Source organism: Pristis pectinata, chromosome 40 (genome assembly GCF_009764475.1).
Source record: "Pristis pectinata isolate sPriPec2 chromosome 40, sPriPec2.1.pri, whole genome shotgun sequence".
Classification (NCBI taxonomy): domain Eukaryota; kingdom Metazoa; phylum Chordata; class Chondrichthyes; order Rhinopristiformes; family Pristidae; genus Pristis; species Pristis pectinata.
In genome coordinates this window covers 6008390-6026533 of record NC_067443.1, presented here as the reverse complement: position 1 = coordinate 6026533, position 18144 = coordinate 6008390, and the positions used below count along the sequence as shown (strand labels likewise).

The following is an 18144-nucleotide window of genomic DNA, read 5'->3' as shown; positions in this document are numbered from 1 at the left end:
TGACCCTGGAGGCACTTGTGGGGGGCGAAACACTTTCTATGTTCCGCATACGTTGCTATTAATCAAGAACAGAAGATGCACATTGTAATGCTAAATAGATCTCAATAAAGTATGGCACGGCCCAACCCAAGCCCTAATACTGGGTTTCGACCTGAAACATCGACAATTCCTTTCCTCCCACGGACGCTGCTCGACCTGCTGACTTCCTCCAGCAGAGTAGTACTCCAGTACACAGTACTCCAGGTGCAGTGTCACCAAGGTACAATTGCATTAAGCATTCCTCACTCCTGTATTCATATCCTATCAGAAGAAAGGCTAATATATCATTTGCTTTTATATTGGCTTCAGCGACTTGTGTTCAGATACGCTTGGGTCCCCTTAAACATCAACCCTATTCAATCTTTCACCATTTAGCAAATACCCTGTTTTTCTGTTATTTTTATTAGAGTGGATGATCTCACATTTTTCCACAATACATTCATTTGCCATGTTCTTGCCTACTCACTCAGCTTGTCCTTATCCCCTCTTTAAACCCTATCTGGATGCATCACGGCTTGGTATGGCAACTGCTCTGCCCAGGTCCACAAGAAACTGCAGAGAGTTGTGGACGCAGCCCAGCGCATCACGGACGCCAGCCTCCCCTCCTTGGATTCTGTCTTTACCTCTCGCTGTCTTGGTGAAGCAGCCAGCATAATCAAAGACCCCACCCACCCGGGACATTCTCTCTTCTCTCCTCTTCCATCGGGTGGAAGATACAGGAGCCTGAGGGCACGTACCACCAGACTTAAGGACAGCTTCTACCCTGCTGTGATAAGACTGTTGAACGGTTCCCTTATACGATGAGATGGACTCTGACCTCACGATCTACCTTGTTGTGACCTTGCACCTTATTGCACTGCACTTTCTCTGTAGCTGTGACACTTTACTCTGTACTGTCAATGTTTTTACCTGTACTACCTCAAGGCACTCTGTACTAACTCAATGTAACTGTACTGTGTAATGAATTGACCTGTACGATCGGTATGCAAGACAAGTTTTTCACTGTACCTTGGTACAAGTGACAATAATAAACCAATACCAATACCCTCTGTACTCACAATTCTGGAAATGGTTATTCATTGAGTAGGCCTCTAAGGGACTGTGCGTACAGGGGTAGGAAGATCTGCCTGCTCCTTTGGGCCTTGGTTTAATATCTCATGCACAAGGAGGTATTTCATATGGTGCGTCATTCCTCCAGTGCTGCTCTGATGTGTCAGACTAGATTATGGAGCTCCTTCTGGACTTGGACTTGATCCCACAATCTATTCACTCAGAGGCAAGAGTGCTACCTACTAAGCCACAGTTACCATGAAAGGTTAGGAGTCAGACCCGAGGTTGACACTAGATGCTCCCTGTAGAGAATTGTAAGACGTTACACAGTCTATCCTGGCAGTATGGCATTTGTCACAGAAACAAAACACAGGGCCAAAAGAATTTTGTTATAAATTTTGCTCCTATCAAATCCTATTCAGGATTTCACAAAGGAATTGACAGTGACTAAAGAAGTAAATTTGAAGTGCAAAAATATGGCAGCAAATTTATGCCACATTCAGGAAAGTGATTAAAAAAAACAATCTATTCTGGTCTCTTCCCCTCGAGCACTGGGTCCAGTTCTAATGCATTCTCCTCCCTTGAGCACAGGGTCCAGTGCTGGGCCCTTTCCTCCCCTTGAGTATAGGGGACCAGTTCTGGCCCATTTTCTTCGTGCACTGGGATCAGTTATTACCCCCTTGCCCCACCAACTTCAGCCCCTGGATTCACTTTTGATTAGAATCCCCTTTGTTTAATGGGTTCTGTTCCGGTCAGTGCTACTTTGAGCACTTTTTTTTTGCTGGATAGTCCCACCATGGCTCTGGTTCTGTTATGGTCAGACTCAGCTTAACCACTGGTCCTGTTCTGTTCAGTTCCACCTGGAGCATCAGGATGGTCCTGATGAAGTGTCTCGACCTGAAATGTCGACTGTTTATCTCCCTCCATAGGTGCTGCCTGACCTGCTGAATTCCTCCAGCATTTTGAGCGTACTGATTTAGCTGATGAGTTTTGGGCTGACAGAAGGGCTTACAAATTGTTCTCCCATTGCAGCTTCCTCATGCAGTTTGTCCCAGTGCGTGCACTGTGGTCCTTTGTGCTGGTTCTCCTTTCCAATCCTCTACGACTAATCACAGAGCTTTCTCAACCCTGCTCCCCCCTTAAACCCCTCCACCCTACTGGTAATCATCTTGCCTTTCACAAATTTAATGTTCCCAGCCTCTGGAACCATGTATTTAATAAGGTAATTAGCTTGATCCACTGCACATTAGTTACTGCTTCTATGTTAAAAACAATATCAGTGCAGTCCATGCTAGCAAAGAAATCACCATGATGGGGCAGCGTAGCTCCACATGTTATCCAGTTTTAAACTGAATCGTCGATCAGGGTTTTTTAACATATAAACGATTGTAATGATTGGCTGAGAGTTTATCTTGATATTTCTGATAAACTTTTTCCTCAGCCCTCTGACTGTTCCTCCTTTTTGTTATTACCTCATTTGAGTATGTGACTTATTTTCAGCCCATAGGGCCAGATTATGGAACAAGGAAGGGCATTTTACTTTTAAACCTCTCAGGCTTTCAGGTTGCTAGATAAACTCAGCAGGTCAGGCAGCATCTGGGGAAAGAGAAACAGTTAACATTTCAGGTCTGGGACCCTTCGTCAGAACTGAGAAAGAACTGACGATTTGATTTGCTTCTCTTGTGGTGATAGTGCAAGCCAAAGAGATTCTTTACATCATATTTCCTAATGTTTTCACCAACTTTCTTTTAATGCTGTCTGCATCACAGTAATTAAGTGTAATTGTAATTTAAGAAAAGGTGATAGTGAGTTTACATATAGCAAGATCCCACAATAGCAACATCGTAATGACCAAATAATTCACATTGGTATTGTTTGATGAGTGATAAATGTTCAATGTGTCAGCACAGCCTTTGGTCAATTGAAAAGGGTATTTGAAGATCAAGACCTCAGACCTAGCACAAACCTAATAGTCTACCAGGCACAGATGATCCCTACTCTCCAATATGCTTCTGAGGCCTGGACTACCTAACTGCAGCAGGCATCTCAAGGCACTGAAAGAATACCACCAATGTTGCCTCCACAGATTTACTGGAAAGACAAATGAACCAAAATGAATGCCTTCTCCCACACCAACATCTCCAGCACTGAGGCTTTAGTCACACTCAGTCAGCTATGTTGAGCTGTCCCATCTTTCACACAGCCAACACCAGGCTCCTGAAACAGATGCTCTATTCTCAGCTCGTTTATGGGAAAAGATGACCAGAGGAAAAGATTATGGATATTCTCAAAGTCTCTTTGAAGAAATGTGACACCCCCTGAGATTCCTGAGAATCCCTGGCCCATGTCTGCTTCTGTAGCAAAGGAGCAGATAAGATGGTATGAATCCATGGATCAGGAGCACGCAGAAGCAAATAATTTCATGAAACGACCCACCCTGCGATCCTGCCAACAACCTGCCCCATCGGTGAAGAGTCTGTGGTTTCCACATTGGCCTCATTAGTCACCTCAGAACACACATGAAGCTAAAGTGGAAATAAGTCAACCTTGATCTCAAGAGACTGCATGAGAAAATCTTGGCCAAGGATGTCAGGAAGAAATTCCACGCTCTCCTTTGAAGTAGTTCAATGGAATCTTTTATGTGGATCCGCGATTGTGTATTGGGCCTTGCTTTAACATTTCATTCAAAGGTATTCCTATAAATGGCTTTGAAGAAATTTCTTGTTGAAAATTTCCCAATGGCCTCAAAGCCAGGTTACAGGGAGTTAAGAAGCTGGATAAGGAAGGACAGGTGGATTTTAATATGGATATGTATAGGGAGCTGAAGGTCTGGCAGGAGACAATAAACACATTGAGGGTGGCTCCATGAACCAAGGTGGGAAGGAGGTTTATTGATGGTTGGGGCAAAAGTTTTAATCTTCCTGATTTTGGGGCTAATCCAGTTCTGTGAATAATCTGGAAAATCTTGATAAGTTGAAAGGAGTTTTCCGATTTTGCATAGATGACCAGTGAGATGACATTGGAGGTGCCATGTAAAGTCAATTAGTTGGATGACGTCAAGTCACAAAGTCAAAGTTGAGTTTATTGTCACACGCACAAGTACATGTGTGCACAGGTGCAATGAAAAACTTACTTGCAGCAGCATCACAGGCACAAAGCATCATATGAGCAGCATTCACAAGAAAAATGCTTTTTTTTACAAGGAAGAAACACAATTTTTACAAGGAAAAAAAGCAAAGTCCATTTTAGTGCATGGTGGTCATAGTGTTGCTAAGCTGTAGTGATTAGAGTTGTGCTGGTTGGTTTGAGAAGCGAATGGTTGAAGGGAAGTAGCTGTTCCTGAACCTGGTGGTGTGGGACTTCAGGCTTCTGTATCTTCTGCCCGATGGCAGCTGTGAGCAGATGGCATGGCCCGGATGGTGGGGATCTTTGATGATGGATATTGCCTCCTTGAGGCAGCACCTCCCGTAGGTACCACCAATGGTGAGGACGGACGTGCCCATGATATCCACTACTCTCTGCAGCTCCTTACATTCCTGCGCATTTTAATTGCTGTACCAGACTACGATGCAAGCAGTCACAGTCAGTTCCTGGTGACCTGATGGACCAATTCTCTCCAAGGGCATCCTTCACTAGCAAAGACCCTCAATCTTTCTTTGGTTAGTTGAGGAAAGGGGTATTTAAAGATCCAGACTTCAGACTAGGTACAAAGCTAATAGTTTAGCAGACAGTAGTGATCTCTACCCTCTGATATGCTTCTGAGACCTGGACTATTAAAGCAGGCATCTCAAGGCATTGGAAGAATACCACCAATGCTTCCTCCACAAATTTATGGAAGAACAAGTGGACCAACATCTCCTGTATTGAGGCATCTTTGGCTTGATGTACTTCACTGTGGAGTATTGTCCCCATGTACACACCAAGTTGCTGGATGTGTGACTGAATGCACCCATATCTTTCATTAACCAGAGCACTGGTGGCCAAAGTGGTTCCCAACAACAGCATCTCCTGATATTCACATAGAACAGGACAGCACAGGAACAGGCCCTTTGGCCCACCATGTCTGTGCCAACTATGATGCCAAATTAAACTAATCCCATCTGCCTGCACATGGTCCATATCCCTCCATTCCCTTCATGTTCATGTGCCTGTGTAAATGCCTCTTAAACTCCACTATCGTATCTGCTTCCACCACCACCCCCGGCAGTGCGTTCTGGACACCCACCACTCTCCGTGTAGAAAACTTGCCTGGTAAATCTCTTTTGAGCTTTCCCCCTCTCACCTTAAGTCTATGCCCTCTGGTATTTGACATTTACACCCTGGGAAAAAGACCCTAACTCTCTACCCTATCTATGCCTCTTATCATTTTATATACTTCAGTGATTACATCTCTGTGAACCCACTGTACGTTATCTGCTGGAAGATAGAAGATTTGCTAAGATCACAGTTTAAATCGTGGGAAGCACTGCAAGAGGGACTCAACGATACACCTCATGTAATAATGAGAAACAACAATATCCCAAATAAAGACCGCATTAGCAACCCCACAGAACGGTTATCTAGTCATTCCGTGTACATTATAGGGAGTCCTACAACCGATACAAATGGGACAAGGAAGATTTTTAATCAGTAACTGGTTTATTATTGTAACATGTACCGAGATACAGTGAAAAACTTTGTTTTGCATGCCATCCATATAGATCATTTTTAAACGTAAGTGTAAAAGGAAGAACAATAACAGAATGCAGAATACTGTATATTGTTGCAGTTACAGGGAGAGTACAGTGCAAGTTGACAAATAAGGTGCAAGGGCCATGACTGAGCGATCATCTTTATCATACAACAGGTCCGTACAAGAGTCTTATAACAGCAGGATAGAAGCTGTCCTTGAGTCTGGTGGTGTGTGATTTCAACCTTTTGTATCTTCTGTCTGATGGGAGGGGGAGAAGAGAGAATGATGGCAGTGGGAGGGGTCTTTGATTATGTTGGCTGCTTTTCTGAGGTAGTGGGAAGTGTAGACAGAGTTGATGGAGGGGAGGCTGGTTTGCTCTTGTGGAAACTTGTCCCAGTTGTAACTGCAGAGAAGAAAGTCAAGCAAGGAACATAACACCAACGGCTGCCTTCTGCAGTCTTTTCATGGGCATGTGGCAAACATTTGCACAGCCATACCAGATGCCACAATCTGGTTTCAAGAGCTGGAAATCAAGTGTATAAGTTGCTGCTGTCACCATATGATAAGAAGGTACCAAAGTACTTTTTTTTAGCACATTTATAAGATCTGGTGCAGAACTGAAATTAAAAGATTAAAAATATAATCTCTCTTTAAGTGTCCTCTGTAAGTAATGAGAGAGTCTGCACTTTCAAGGCGGTGGGCCAGAAGATCTTGGACAAACAGCCCAGGAGCAGAAAATTTCAGAGACGGTGACTGGATGGAGTGTAACTTTGCTCTGCCCGTGGGAGGGGCTGTGTTTATGCACTGAGACCACAGGCTGTGTATAAAGTGGGTGATGTAAAATAGTCTGGAACATATCTCAAAACTCTTTGCTGCGTTCGGTTAGGGATTAGGAAATGTGACAGTAACTGAGAGGAAGGGAGAAAGATAGGGACATGGTTTAAGTAGAAGGGGGAAATACCTAAAGTGTATGCACAGAATATACAGAAAGAAATACAGCATCAGAGAGAAATATGTTTGTTTAGTAAAATAGATAGGGAATTATAAATATGTTTGCAGAATGACAGAGAAAGAGGGAGAAGGCATATAGGACTGTGGAGAGGAATAGACAGCAAGCAAATAGCATTGGAAAAAACAAAATTAAAACACCTATGTGGGAATTTTTATTTATTTAGAGAAAAGTTCAAACATACGGTGAGAAAAGTGATGGAAAAAGGAACTTAAAATAACCTCAAGGCCTTGCACAATCGTGCTGCTGTTCCTGTAAACACCTAGCTCCCTGTGCCCAGCACACCCTGTGCTGCATGAGGTAGGGGCATAAACACGACAGATCGCTGCATTTCTTCAGGAGTGCTGGAGGGACTGAGAGATCTGGGGCTGTGTGCGACATTCCTGCTGCTGTCTTCCGATCTAATGTTTGTTTGTGGTCATGGAGTTAAACAGATGCTCAGTTATCCTCTACCTACTCGTTCTATGGAAAGGTAAGGATTTTTTTGTCTCTATTGCACTCTGTGCTGTCAAATCTCTCCCCTTCTCTGCCTTCCTCATTTTCCTGTTTACTTCTAACATCCCCTTTCTACCATTCATATTCTTATCTGAGTACTTTTTCTCTCAGATAAGGAAAGAATAAAAATGAAGGGGCTCTCGTAGTAAGGAACCTACCTGCGCTAGCTGGCTCATTTCCCTAATGTAATTTCCCAAGTAGACGCAATAAAAAAGTCAAACAGTTCTGTAGTAATCTGATTAATGTTACATTCTTTCACTTTTCAAGTTTTCCTTATTTTTTTCCCTCAGGGATAAAAGCTATTTTTTATTTAAAATGTTATGTGAACAAGCAGTTGAAGCAAAGGGAGATAGTGAGTACCTCCATGCTGACTGGGGCTGGGCTCAATGGGTTAAACTGTTTGTAGAGATATGGTCAGTGAAGCTATCAATCAAATGAGTAGAATTTGGATAAGCAGATGCATAATTTAAAAGCAAGAACTTGCAGATGATGGAAATCTGAAATAAAACAGGAAATGCTGGAAATACTTAGCAGGTCAAGCAGCATCTGGGAGCATCATAGAACAATTACAGCACAATTCAGGCCTTTTGGCCCACAAAGCTGTGCCGAAAAATCAGACCTAGGAAAAGTTTAAAGACAGGTATGTTTTAAGTTTCAGTGGAGGACGGTAGAGAGGACAAAAGGAATCTCCGTGATGGGGTGGTGGCAAGCGAGCTTGAGTGATACATCTGGTGTTGATGCAGCTGAGGGAGCGTACTGAAGTCTTGTTAATTGCAGCTGATCTGTGTAGACGGGCAATGAATGAGAACTGAAGGAAGAAAAACCACGATGCTGGAACTGTGAGGTACAGAATGGAGCAAATGCTGGAGATCTGAAGTAAAAAAGAATGCTGGAAATGTTCAGCCAGTTGGGCAGCATCTGTGGATAGAGGCAAAACTGAGTAAATGATGACCATGCTTCAGAACCAGCCAGTTCTGACACACAGTTTGTTTTGAATTCTTTGGGTGCAGTTGAATGATTGCTGATGGCTAATTGCGTCATTGGACTGCTGCATTGATTTAGATGGTGTCCCAGTAAAAGCCTGATATAGAAGTTGCAGCACATTTGTGACTTAGACAACAGTCTTTCCATAAAATTGATACACCTGACCTTTTCATTGGTAGAGGACTGGAGGCGGAGCTGCCAAAATGATCCCAGTGAGAAATCCATCCAGTAAGCACTGCACCACCAGTGAAATCTTGTAAGAACTCATTTGTTTGGACCAATAATTGTAGGTCCAGGCTGACATTAGCTGAATAAGCTAATAAGAGAGGTAACATCATCAAGAGTCTGAACTGCTATGTTGGGAGAGTTGGATCAGCAATTGCTGGGGTCACACCCTGCAGAACTCTATTATGCATCAAGTGGCAGCTGTGACCATGCCCCGTTCCTCCGTAATTTAAACCCCATTTCAAAGTTGGGTTGCTTCACAGTTGGGTTGGAAAGTTAGCTGTTTATGCTGGACGATGGTTTCATCCCATGCTTTTCTCCGCTGTCCTCTCCCACAAGGATTTGGGTGGAAGTCCAAAATGGTTTTGGGGAGACCAGACAATGTGGTGGAAGCCTCACTAAGATTTTCTGTCCTGTTGGTTCATCATGTGAATTACCTCTGCATATGTAGCTTCATGTTAGTGAATGTTTTGGTGGCCAGCAGGGTTGGCAGAGGGAGGGCTGTTGGGGGAGAGCAGGGAGGGATTAGATAAGACAGGGTTGGGTGGGGTGGGTGGGGTTTTGGGGTACAGTATTGACTAGTTTTTGTAACCACTGAGTTCCAGTGAAAGCGCACTTCATGGGATGCAGCATGGCTTCCGGGTATATGAAACAAGAGCATGCGACCCAAGCAAGTGCCCACCTGTTGAATAGACCAGAGTCGCTGCTGAGGTGCAACGTATCTGTGCATCTGCATCCCAGCTCATTGAGGTGACCTTTTGCGTTATGTTCACCCGACTCCTGGTTTTCGCACCTGTTTCTCAGAGATGCACGTGGCAGATCAAGGTGCAGTTGTAATTCACATCTGGGGCTAGGTTGTGTTGTATCTTAAGAAATTGGGATGGACATGTGTTTTGTGGTTGCTGATGTGAAATGCTGAGGCAAGGACCAAAGCTTTGCCTCTGTTCTTTGCTCTTCTATAGTATTTGTACTATTGATGGAGTAGGTCCAGTTAGGTTTTGGTCAACAGTGGACACAGCCCGCTCCATCACTGGCATAGCCCTCCCCACCATTGACAGTACAGAAAGCACTGCCTCAAGAAGGTGGCATCTATCATCAAGGATCCCCACCATCTGTGTCATGCCTTCTTCTCGCTGCTACCGTTGGGCAGAAGGTACAGAAGCCTGTAGTCTCACACCACCAGGTTCAGGAACAGCTATTTTCCTACAACCATCAGGTTCTTGAACCAACATGCACAACCCTAACCCAACCCTTGCTCTACTACAGACTTGTCTCTGATTGTGTTTTATTTTGCACTAATTCTTTGTTTTGCACAATCTTTTTCTTACTGCCTTGTATAATGTATGTTCTGTGTGTTGTCTGAACCTACATGCCTGTGATGTTGCTGCAAGCAAGTTTTTCATTGTACCTGTACCTCACCGAACTTGTGCACATGACAATAAACTCCACTTGACTGTGACCTCCAGGGTGAGGATACTGACTACTGCCCAGTAGTGGTGCAGCTGAAGACACAGGTGAATATAATGTGTGTGAGCAGCACTACCTTTCATTCTCCATCAGTGCTGTGGAAAAAAATAAATGAGGCTGTGTCTAACTTGTTACATGATGGAATTAATTTTGTGATTTCACATGAAGTCCCTGTTCTTTGATTGTCTTCCCCTCCTTTGTCACACTGGTGTTGCGACTGGGAAAGATGCCCATGTGCTATAGTGGCTGTGTGCCTTTCATAGTTTGCGTGCTGACCCAGAGCTGCTGACCTCAGGAACACAGGGTCCATTGAATGTTACTGTGGGTACCGAAAGCCTGAAACAAAAGCAGACAACACTCAGCGGGGCAGGCAGTGTCTGTGGGGGAGGGGGGGAGAGAGCAGGGCGGAGGGGTGGAAAGAGAGAGAGCTAACATTTCACGGAGCTTTTCATATTAAGCTGATCCTGGCCCTGATCACACCAGATGTGCGCAGACAACTGTGCAGTAAAATGATCTAGGAACAGGAACGCTGCCTGGTTTATTAATTTTCTCTCCCCACCAGTCGAGGGAGTGGTGAGAACAAAGTTTGTGGAAAGCTCTTCCAAAAGATACAATGCTCAGAAGTGCTGCAGTGTTATTGGTATTGGTTTATTGTCACACATACCAAGATACTGTGAAAAGCTTTCGTTTTGTGTGGCATCCAGACAGATCGTTCAGGATGTGAAGCGTTGGAAAGGGTGCAGAAGAGATTTACCAGGATGCTGCCTGGTTTAGAGAGTATGCATTATGAGGAGAGACGAAGGGAGATAGAGCTTTCCTCTTTGGAGGGAAGGAAGATGAGAGGAGACATGATAGAGGTGTACAAAATATTAAGAGGAATAGACAGCCAGTGCCTCTTTCCCAGGGCACCAATGCTCAATACAAGAGGGCATGGCTTTAAAGTAATGGGTGGGAAGTTTAAGGGAGATATCAGAGGAAGGTTTTTTACCCAGAGAGTGGTTGGGGCGTGGAATGCCCTACCTGGGGCGGTGGTGGAGGCAGGTACATTGGTCAGATTCAAGAGATTACTAGATAAGCATATGGAGGAATTTAAAATAGAGGGATATGTGGGAGGAAGGGGTTAGATAGTCTTAGGCGAGGTTTAAAGGTCAGCACAACATTGTGTGCCGAAGGACCTGTATTGTGCTGTACTGTTCTATGATCATTCCATACATAATTAGATCAAAGTAGTGAAAAGAAAACAGAATGCAGAATATAGTCCTGCAGTTACAGAGAAAGTGCAGTGCAGGTAGACAAATAAAGTGCAAGGGCCATGATGAGGTGGATTGGGAGATCAAGAGTTCATCTTTAGCAGATGAGAGGTCCGTTCAAGAGTTTGATAACGGTGGGATAGAAGCTGTTCATATGGTGTTCATGCTCTCAGGCTTTTGCATCTTCTGCCCCATGGGAGAGGGGAGAAGAGAGAATGACCACAGTGTGAGGGGTCCTTGATTACGTAGGCTGCTTTCCGAAGGCAGCAGGAGTGGAGGGGAGGCTGGTTTGATGGTCAGTTGATGAATATAAATATATGAAGGTTGGGGACAGGTGTTGGGAGATGGACTTCAAGAACTCTACAGCGTCAACTGCATGGTTACAGGCAAGCTGGTTGCCTACAGCAGGTCTATTAGTAATGTTTACAATGAATGCTTCAGCATGAAATGTTGACATAGAAGTGTGACAACTGGAATTTGGATAGGAAGTGTGTGCATGCACAAGGTTTTCAGAAAAAACATCTTTTGCAGGCACACACCTACTCCAAACAGTAATACTGCATTTACCTCAGTAATGTTTGAACTCGCTCAGGGCTCATAGAAAATGCACCACCTTTCAAGTCACCATTCCCAAACATCTGGCAGCAGCCACCTATACAAATAATGCTTTACTTTGGAAGAGAATTAGTCACTCTTTCCATTAGTGCCTCGCGGAAAGGAATAAATCACCAATTGAGGGCACTACTAGAATCTCAGCACGTGTTTCACCAAAGTAAATATACACACAGAACAGCTGTGATGTTTTTTTTCTCCTTGTAAATTTATTTTAAAGGAAAGCTCCAGGTAGTCGAGTGAAACAGGATATTGCAGCTTGGATTACTCCTTGAGAGTAATCAATGAATGGAGGTGAAAAGGCGATTGCTGGCATTTCTGGTGACGCAGCTAAATTGGAGTAGGATTGTGAGTCTCGGCTGAAAAATCAAACAGAGACTTGTTCTCTTCCAACAGTAGAAGGTCTGTCATAAGCCATCTCTGTCCACACCCTCTCTCCCCACACAGGAAGAACTCACCCCACCCACACTAAAAACACCATCGTGATTAGAGGGCTGCAAGAATGCTGAGGGCCCTGGTTATATTTTTAACGTCTAACTTTGGCCTAGATCTTTCATATTATTGTTTTGCAAGACACTCTATTGTTGAGTGTTGGTGATGTGTTAATTTGAATGGCATGAGCAGCTTGTGACTGCCTTCCTACTAATATAGAGCATGGTTCCTTTACGTGCAGCTCAGTAATCATTGTGGCTTTTGTCACAGTCTACGCACCATTCTTCAAAGAGCAGTCCTAACAGTGCTGGAAGTCACTAATGTGACGAGCAATACTTGTGTCCGACTCCCAAGAGTTGAGACTTCAGTTGTATAATTTGGTGGAATAACCAACTTTAGTAGAAAGCTAGTGAAACAGTAATTAAGATAAGAACCTTTACTTAGTGGCAGTCTCGTACTCCTGTCTTATAGGTTTAAACCCCTCCAGAGACTTGAACACATAATCTAGGCTGACCTTTCAATGCTATACTGAGGGGGTGCTGCACTATTGGAGGTGTTTTTCTTTGGATGGGAGGCTAACTTATAGAACCCATAACAGCGTTTGAAGAGCCAGGAGAATTATTTTGGTGAACATTCATCCATAAAATAGCATTGTTAAAACTAGACTTGTCAGGAAGCAAGTTTTGTCAATAAGTGTCAGTTTTACTTCAAGCAGGTCAATAAAAAAACGCCATCATTAGTTATTGGAATTTATTAATAGACGCCACTATACTCCGCATTGTTTGGGTTATTATGCAGGCAATCGTGATGTTTGCATTTATTTCCATGCAGTCAGGTTTTATAACACTCCTTGTAAGTGAAATAAAATCTAACTTAAGTATATAATTATTCCATGAATAATATAATTAGGAAGTTAAAATTATGTATTTTAACTAAAGTTACCAATGAAAGCATACACACTGAAAATAAATATGTATACTAAAATTACATTTAATAAAGTTCTCTAAGTAGCTACAATGTGTAAATATACTTGATTTCAATGTTTAAGTGCTTCATAATACACTGTATTTCTTTATTTTGAATCCGGTGTAAATATGTATAGAATATTTTTATCTCCAGCTCTGGAACAACCAACATGTAGCTGACCATGGGAAAAGCATTGAGTTTCGGGATCAAGGCCAACAACTTTTAGTGATTGTCCTTGCACCTTTTTAATGCTCATAGCAAAACTAAGTTGAACAGGGAACTGAAATCGTTTGAATTGAGAAGGCAGATCATATGGGATAATTGGTATCCAAGGGATAAAGACATTTTCCCCAACAGCACTACCAGTCATTATTGTAGCCTCAATTACATGTGGTAGTAATTTTTGAACAGATAATCTTGTGCCTTTGCATAGTATTGGTGGATGTAATTTCCTGAGTAGCATGATTGAAGCTCCTTTTAGTTCAAGATTAGGTGATGGCACACAGGTGGTTACAGAGAACTTACAAATTCCACAGGAAAATGTATAGTTTCATCAATGTCTGTCAAACTGTCAATAGATTTATATTGTACAAGTTGTCTAGGAAAGAAGGTCTTTATTAATGGCGTCATTTTTTTGGTACAAGAATTGCTCTTCCACACAACCGATGGTGATTCAAATGGTTGCGTGAAAGAATGGTGTTGAGTGACATTTAGGAAAATGTCTTGCATCGAATCATCCAGTGATGTATCAATTTAGCCCAAGTTTTTCATTGAAATCATTCCTGTTGAATCTTCTTGTTTGATTTCCTCATTTCCTAATTTGAGTAAATCCGAAGCAAACTCTCTCATAGGTGGTACGCCTGTCAAATGCACTCACGGATTGGTTTTCAAGTGTAATTGCTTAACATTTTCCAAAATTTATGATGCTTTACTACAAGCTTTCAATTCATCTGATTTAATACCAGAATTACTGGTATTCACAAAAATCTCCAGCTGGCACTAAAGTGACAACTCCCATTAATTTATCATAGTGTCTAAGATCTTGCAACATTCTAGATCGAATGCTTCAATGGCTGCTTTGTAATTATACATTCATCCCAGGCAATAAATTTACAATCTTTTCGAATTTTTTTCTTTGCAGCTTCCTGACGTGTTGGAATATTCACATTTGTCAAATTTATAGGGAGTTTAAGAACCGAATGTGCAGTTTTCTTCTCTATCAAAAGTGTAGAAGCGATGTCTGATGCTGCCATGACCAGGGCAATCATCCTTGGAAATTTAGTTCAAAGGAGATTAATAAGGAATGTTTTCCTGTTCCACCAGAAGTATCCAAAAAATGAATCCTTGGTCATTGTACACAGCTTCTTTATCTTTCTTTGGTATCTTGCTAAACTTGGTTCTTTCTCTTGGATATATTCATCTAACGGATTTAAATCATAGCTGGTCTCCTACAGAAATTCGGTGCAGAAATCCTCAGTTTCTCTTTGTGGTTCAGGTAGACCAAAAGTACTTTGATCAGGTCCGCTCAAGTGTGTAGTATTTCAAAAATAGATCTAAATGAACGCTTATCAATTTTCAATAATTAGGGGCGCTTTGGACTATGGAAGGCCTCTTATGGGGGTTTTAGAAAAACTAAGAATGTAGTGCACAATCCTTATGCTAAACCTAACTTACATGCAAAATTTCATTACTGAGCTATGGATGGGACAGAAGGATGTTTTATTTTACTATAAATCTTTAGAATGACCATCAGACAAGTTTTATAATGAAATAGCTTGAGGAGATCATCTTTGTAATTTTACAATTTACTTTCTTATAATGTAACTCCTAAATGAATGCTGATTTAAAACCGTAAGATTTTTATTAGTGATTTATGAATTTGTTTTCTTTTAAGAGGTTTTAAAATTATAAATGAAAAACACCATGATGCTGGAGGAACTCAGCAGGCCAGGCAGCATCCGTGGAGAAAAGCAGGCGGTCAATGTTTCGGATCAGGTCCCTTCTTCAGGACAGAAGACAGGAAAAGGGGAAGCCCGATATATAGGAGAGAAAAGCAGAGCAGCCATAGGTGGACAAAAGAGGGGAGGTGGGTTGGGCATGGTGCTGATGGAGGGGAGAGCAGATCCACTGGGGGATGGGTCAAAGGTAAAGAGGAAAAAAGGGTAGAAAACAGCACGGACATTGAATTCTCCCACTTTAAGTAATCCCCTCAACTCCCCCCCCACCCACCACAACCCCCCCCCCAACCATGCTTTTTCTTCTCTTTCCTAGCCTCTCTCTCTTTTTTCCACCCTTTTTTCCTCCTTTGATCCATCCCCTGGTGGATCTGCTCTCCCCTCCTCCCCCGCACCTGCCTATCACTATCTCTTATCTGCATCTACCTATCACCACCCTGTGCCACCCCACCTCCCCTCTTTTGTCCACCTATCACTGCTTTGCTTTTCCCTCCTATATATTGGGTTACCCCTTTTCCTATCTTCAGTCCAGAAGGAGGGTCCTGACCCGAAACGTTGACCGCCTGCTTTTCTCCATGGATGCTGCCTGGCCTGCTGAGTTCCTCCAGCATCGTCATGTTTTTCATCTAGACATTCCAGCATCTTCAGTCCTTTGTTTCTCTAGTTTTTAATTATATATCTTTAGATATAGAAGGGAAACAGGTCCTTCAGCCCATCGAATCCACACCGACAATCAAGCACCCTTTTACATGAATCCTAACTAATCCCATTTTACTTTCCCCACATCCCCATCACACCAGGGGTGATTTGCCAATTCTCCTATTGTGTGTCTTTGGGACGTGGGAGGAAACCGGAGCATGGGGGGGGGGGGGGGGGGGATCCCACATGGTCACAGGGAGAACGTGCTAACTCCACACAGCACCGGCGGTCAGGATTGAACCTAGGTAACTGGAGCTGTGAGGCAGTGGCTCTCCTAGCTGTGCCACTGTGCCTTCCAGATCAAAAAAAGTTAAAACAAGTGCCCAAACTAGATATTGATTTTATCTATCAAAATTATTAAAGATTAAAATGTCTGCTGAGCCTAATTAAAACATCTGAACTTTATTCTCAATTGCCTGTACTGAAAGTGCAGTATAGTAGCATATGTACTTTGAACTCGGCTCCTGGAAGCAGAGGATAAATTTCTAGCCTTTAGTTATTGTTCCCATTTCTGTTTGTGACGTTCATGTTTTTGGCAGTGTGTATTCCTACAGAAGTATTTAATTAGCTGTGAAACACTTGGGGGTGCCCTAAGATTATGAGAGAGTTGCTCACATTTCAGTTATTTTCTCCTCTGTTCTCCCCTCTTTTGAGGGCTTTATCTTCTGCTGCCTGCAGTCCCTGAGCTGGTCAGCACTATCAGTATCTTACCTGAGTGCCTGATCTTCGAACACAGTCAAGTTTATTGTCGTATGCGCAAGTACAGTGAGGTACAGGTACAATGAAAACTTTGCTTGCAGCAGCATCACAGGCACGTAGATTCAGACAGCATACAAAACATAAATTAAGCAAGAAAAAAGACTGCAAAACAAGACATTAGTGCAAAAAAAACCAGTCAGAGACAAGTCTATGGTACTGTAAAGGCTGGTCCGTAGTGGTCCATTGCTGAGGTAGGATTAGGATTGTAGGAAAATAGAACCCGATGGTTGTAAGAAAGTAGCTGTTTTTGAACCTGTTGGTGTGTGACTTCAGGCTCCTGTACCTCCTGCTGGATGGTAGCAGTGAGAAGAGGATAATGGAGATTCTTTATCACGGATGTTGCCTTCTTGAGGCAGCGCCTCATGTAGATGCTGTCAATGGTGTGGAGGGCTGTGCCCGTGATGGACCAGGCTGTGTCTACTCCTCTCTGCAGTCTCTTGCATTGCAATTGCTTTTGGACTTTTTCACTTGACTACACAGTAGATATTGGTGACTATTTGATCTTCAAAGACATTGTAAGCAAGTCCTTTTCTTGAATGTGATAATGCTTTATTTAATAGGAACTATTTTTATTAAAAATACATACACAATTCATACAAACATGAGCAATATTTTACATACTTATGGTCAGTACTTTCATTACAATAACTACAACCATAGACAGAGCAATCTGATCATGGTACAAAGACAACATAGATCATGTCCTCTTGCACACTTTGTGCAGGGGTTTGATGGGGGCAACCTTACACAGTGGGCTCGCCCCCACTAAGGTCCTGCTTGGGTGTGTCCCACAGCGAGTATCCCTTCTTCTTCTTAGGCACTCCTTCTGGATCAAGGATAACTTGCTTCCACTCCACTATTGTGGGTTCTGAGGTGACCAATTTGGGAACCGCAGACTCATTGGTGTCATGGTTAGCAGCACTCGTTGATGGATATTTCCTGCTGCTGGAAGACTGGCAGACTTTGACGGAGCATAGGGGCTTTCCACCAAGTTAATGGCCTCCCAGCAACAAATAGAGTCTGTCCCAGGAAACAACTCGTGGAATACTGCTTTATTGAGTGGTAGTGACAAGCCAATGAATTTCTCTCTGCACAATTCCCACAAAGCGGCATTCCAATTGGAGATGGGTGACTGAACCCAATCTTATTCCCATCTGCCGTCAATTTGGGTGCTTTCATGAAGGTTGATTTTCCCTTCCTTCACCCATAGGTTACAATGCAGAGCCCCACTGGCTGAATCTAGATGACAGGGTGAACTACAGATTTATGTTCACACATTTGTCTTGATGCCACTTGGTCAGGTTATTGATTAGGAATGGCCAGAGCTTGCACTGGATTTGAGATTGTCTAGCCCTGTTTAAGTAGCCATAAGGTCACGGTCAAAAAGTCAAAATCGAATTTATTGTCATCTGCACAAGTCCATGTGTGCACAGGTGCAATGAAAAACTTGCTTGCAGCAGCATCACAGGCACAGAGCATTAGAGATGCAACATTCACAAGAAAAACATAAATTATACAAGAAAGAACACA

The 18144-nt window shown here is 42.9% G+C and overlaps 1 protein-coding gene across 2 annotated transcripts in view; it reads left to right on the top strand.

Annotated features, from left to right (window-relative positions):
- Positions 1 to 6643: 6643 nt before the first annotated feature.
- The window catches only part of itga10 (integrin, alpha 10), a 103083-nt gene continuing 91582 nt past the window's right edge, over positions 6644 to 18144 (top strand). For both annotated transcript variants that reach the window (XR_007958771.1, XM_052045594.1), the window contains exon 1: positions 6644 to 7242. Coding sequence is in view for 1 of the 2 variants with exons in the window: in XM_052045594.1 (XP_051901554.1) it covers positions 7191 to 7242 (52 nt within the window). In the remaining variant the exon portion in view is untranslated. The remainder of the gene's footprint in view (positions 7243 to 18144) is intronic.